Here is a 1,095-nt window from a genome sequence, read left to right on the forward strand (position 1 = left end):
CTAGCTACCAAATCTATATTGGAAGGTAGATGACAAAAGCAACAGACCTGCCGTCTAAAACACACGCCACAAGCTAGCTAGATCAATCGAACACACAACGCTAGGCTTCCAAAGGAAACTAACTAGCTACAGAGAAGCTAGGTCGTCGGCACCGGCGAGGGTCGATCTCACCTTTGACGCCGGCCGGCTGGCCGGCCAACCGATGCCGTCCATGGACTGCGCGATCCACGTGGTGCTGCGGGTGGTCATGCGGAGGAGCATCTGCCGGCTGCACGAGGTCGTCGCCATGGCCGTGGAGCTCGGCACGGCGCTGCTCGTGGCCGTGCGGTTCTCCGGCATGGCCTTCCGCCGCACGCCAGCCCCGACTCAGGTGGTCTCCGGGTCGACTCACTATTACTACTACGCCCCCGTGGCGGCCTCCATGGTTGGCATGTCCAGGCTCGACAGGCACTAGTCACCGGTGAGCTACATCCCGCTGGATTTGATGGCTAATCAATCGTGTTTTTTTTATTTTGTGAGTAATAATGAAATTCAGTACTTGATTAGCTACATACACACATGTGCACTGTATATTAAGCAGTATATGTGTTCATCATGATATCGACATAGTAATTGATCACTCTCGCATCAATTTGGGAGCAAATGGTGGTGATTAATTGGATCTTTGGTCAGGTGTCCACTTTTGTGATGACTCCAGGGTTATACCCCCCCTTGGGAAAAATGGTGTCCATTTGTGTTTCTTTCTTTGCTTGCTAGCTCATTTTTGTTTTGCGGATTCATGATTCACTATTATGTAATCATGTGCAAATGGTAACTAAGCCTATAATTCTCCAGTGGTTTATAGAATACATACCCTCCGTTCGGAATTACTTGTTGCATAAATGAATGAAAATGAATGTATCAAGAACTAAAATATGTCTAGATACATCCTTTCTCCGACAAGTATTTTCGGACGGAGAGAGTAGCAGATATGAGATATTAGAAGAAGAATCGAGAGAGATCAGACAAGAATTAGTTACTTTGAGTATAGCACGACAGTGCACCCTACATAGGTGGATCTTCTTCCTTGCTGATGAGCATGTATTGTATTACTAT

The 1,095-nt window shown here is 47.2% G+C and overlaps 1 protein-coding gene across 1 annotated transcript; it reads left to right on the plus strand.

Moving 5' to 3' along the window:
- On the plus strand, positions 1-663 carry LOC123080852 (uncharacterized). Its single transcript, XM_044503799.1, has one exon. It carries the CDS (start codon positions 203-205, stop codon positions 452-454), a length of 252 nt encoding a protein of 83 aa, XP_044359734.1. The 5' UTR covers positions 1-202; the 3' UTR covers positions 455-663.
- Positions 664-1,095: the final 432 nt, after the last annotated feature.

The sequence above is a fragment of the Triticum aestivum genome, chromosome 3D (assembly GCF_018294505.1).
Source record: "Triticum aestivum cultivar Chinese Spring chromosome 3D, IWGSC CS RefSeq v2.1, whole genome shotgun sequence".
NCBI classification, from domain to species: Eukaryota; Viridiplantae; Streptophyta; class Magnoliopsida; order Poales; family Poaceae; genus Triticum; species Triticum aestivum.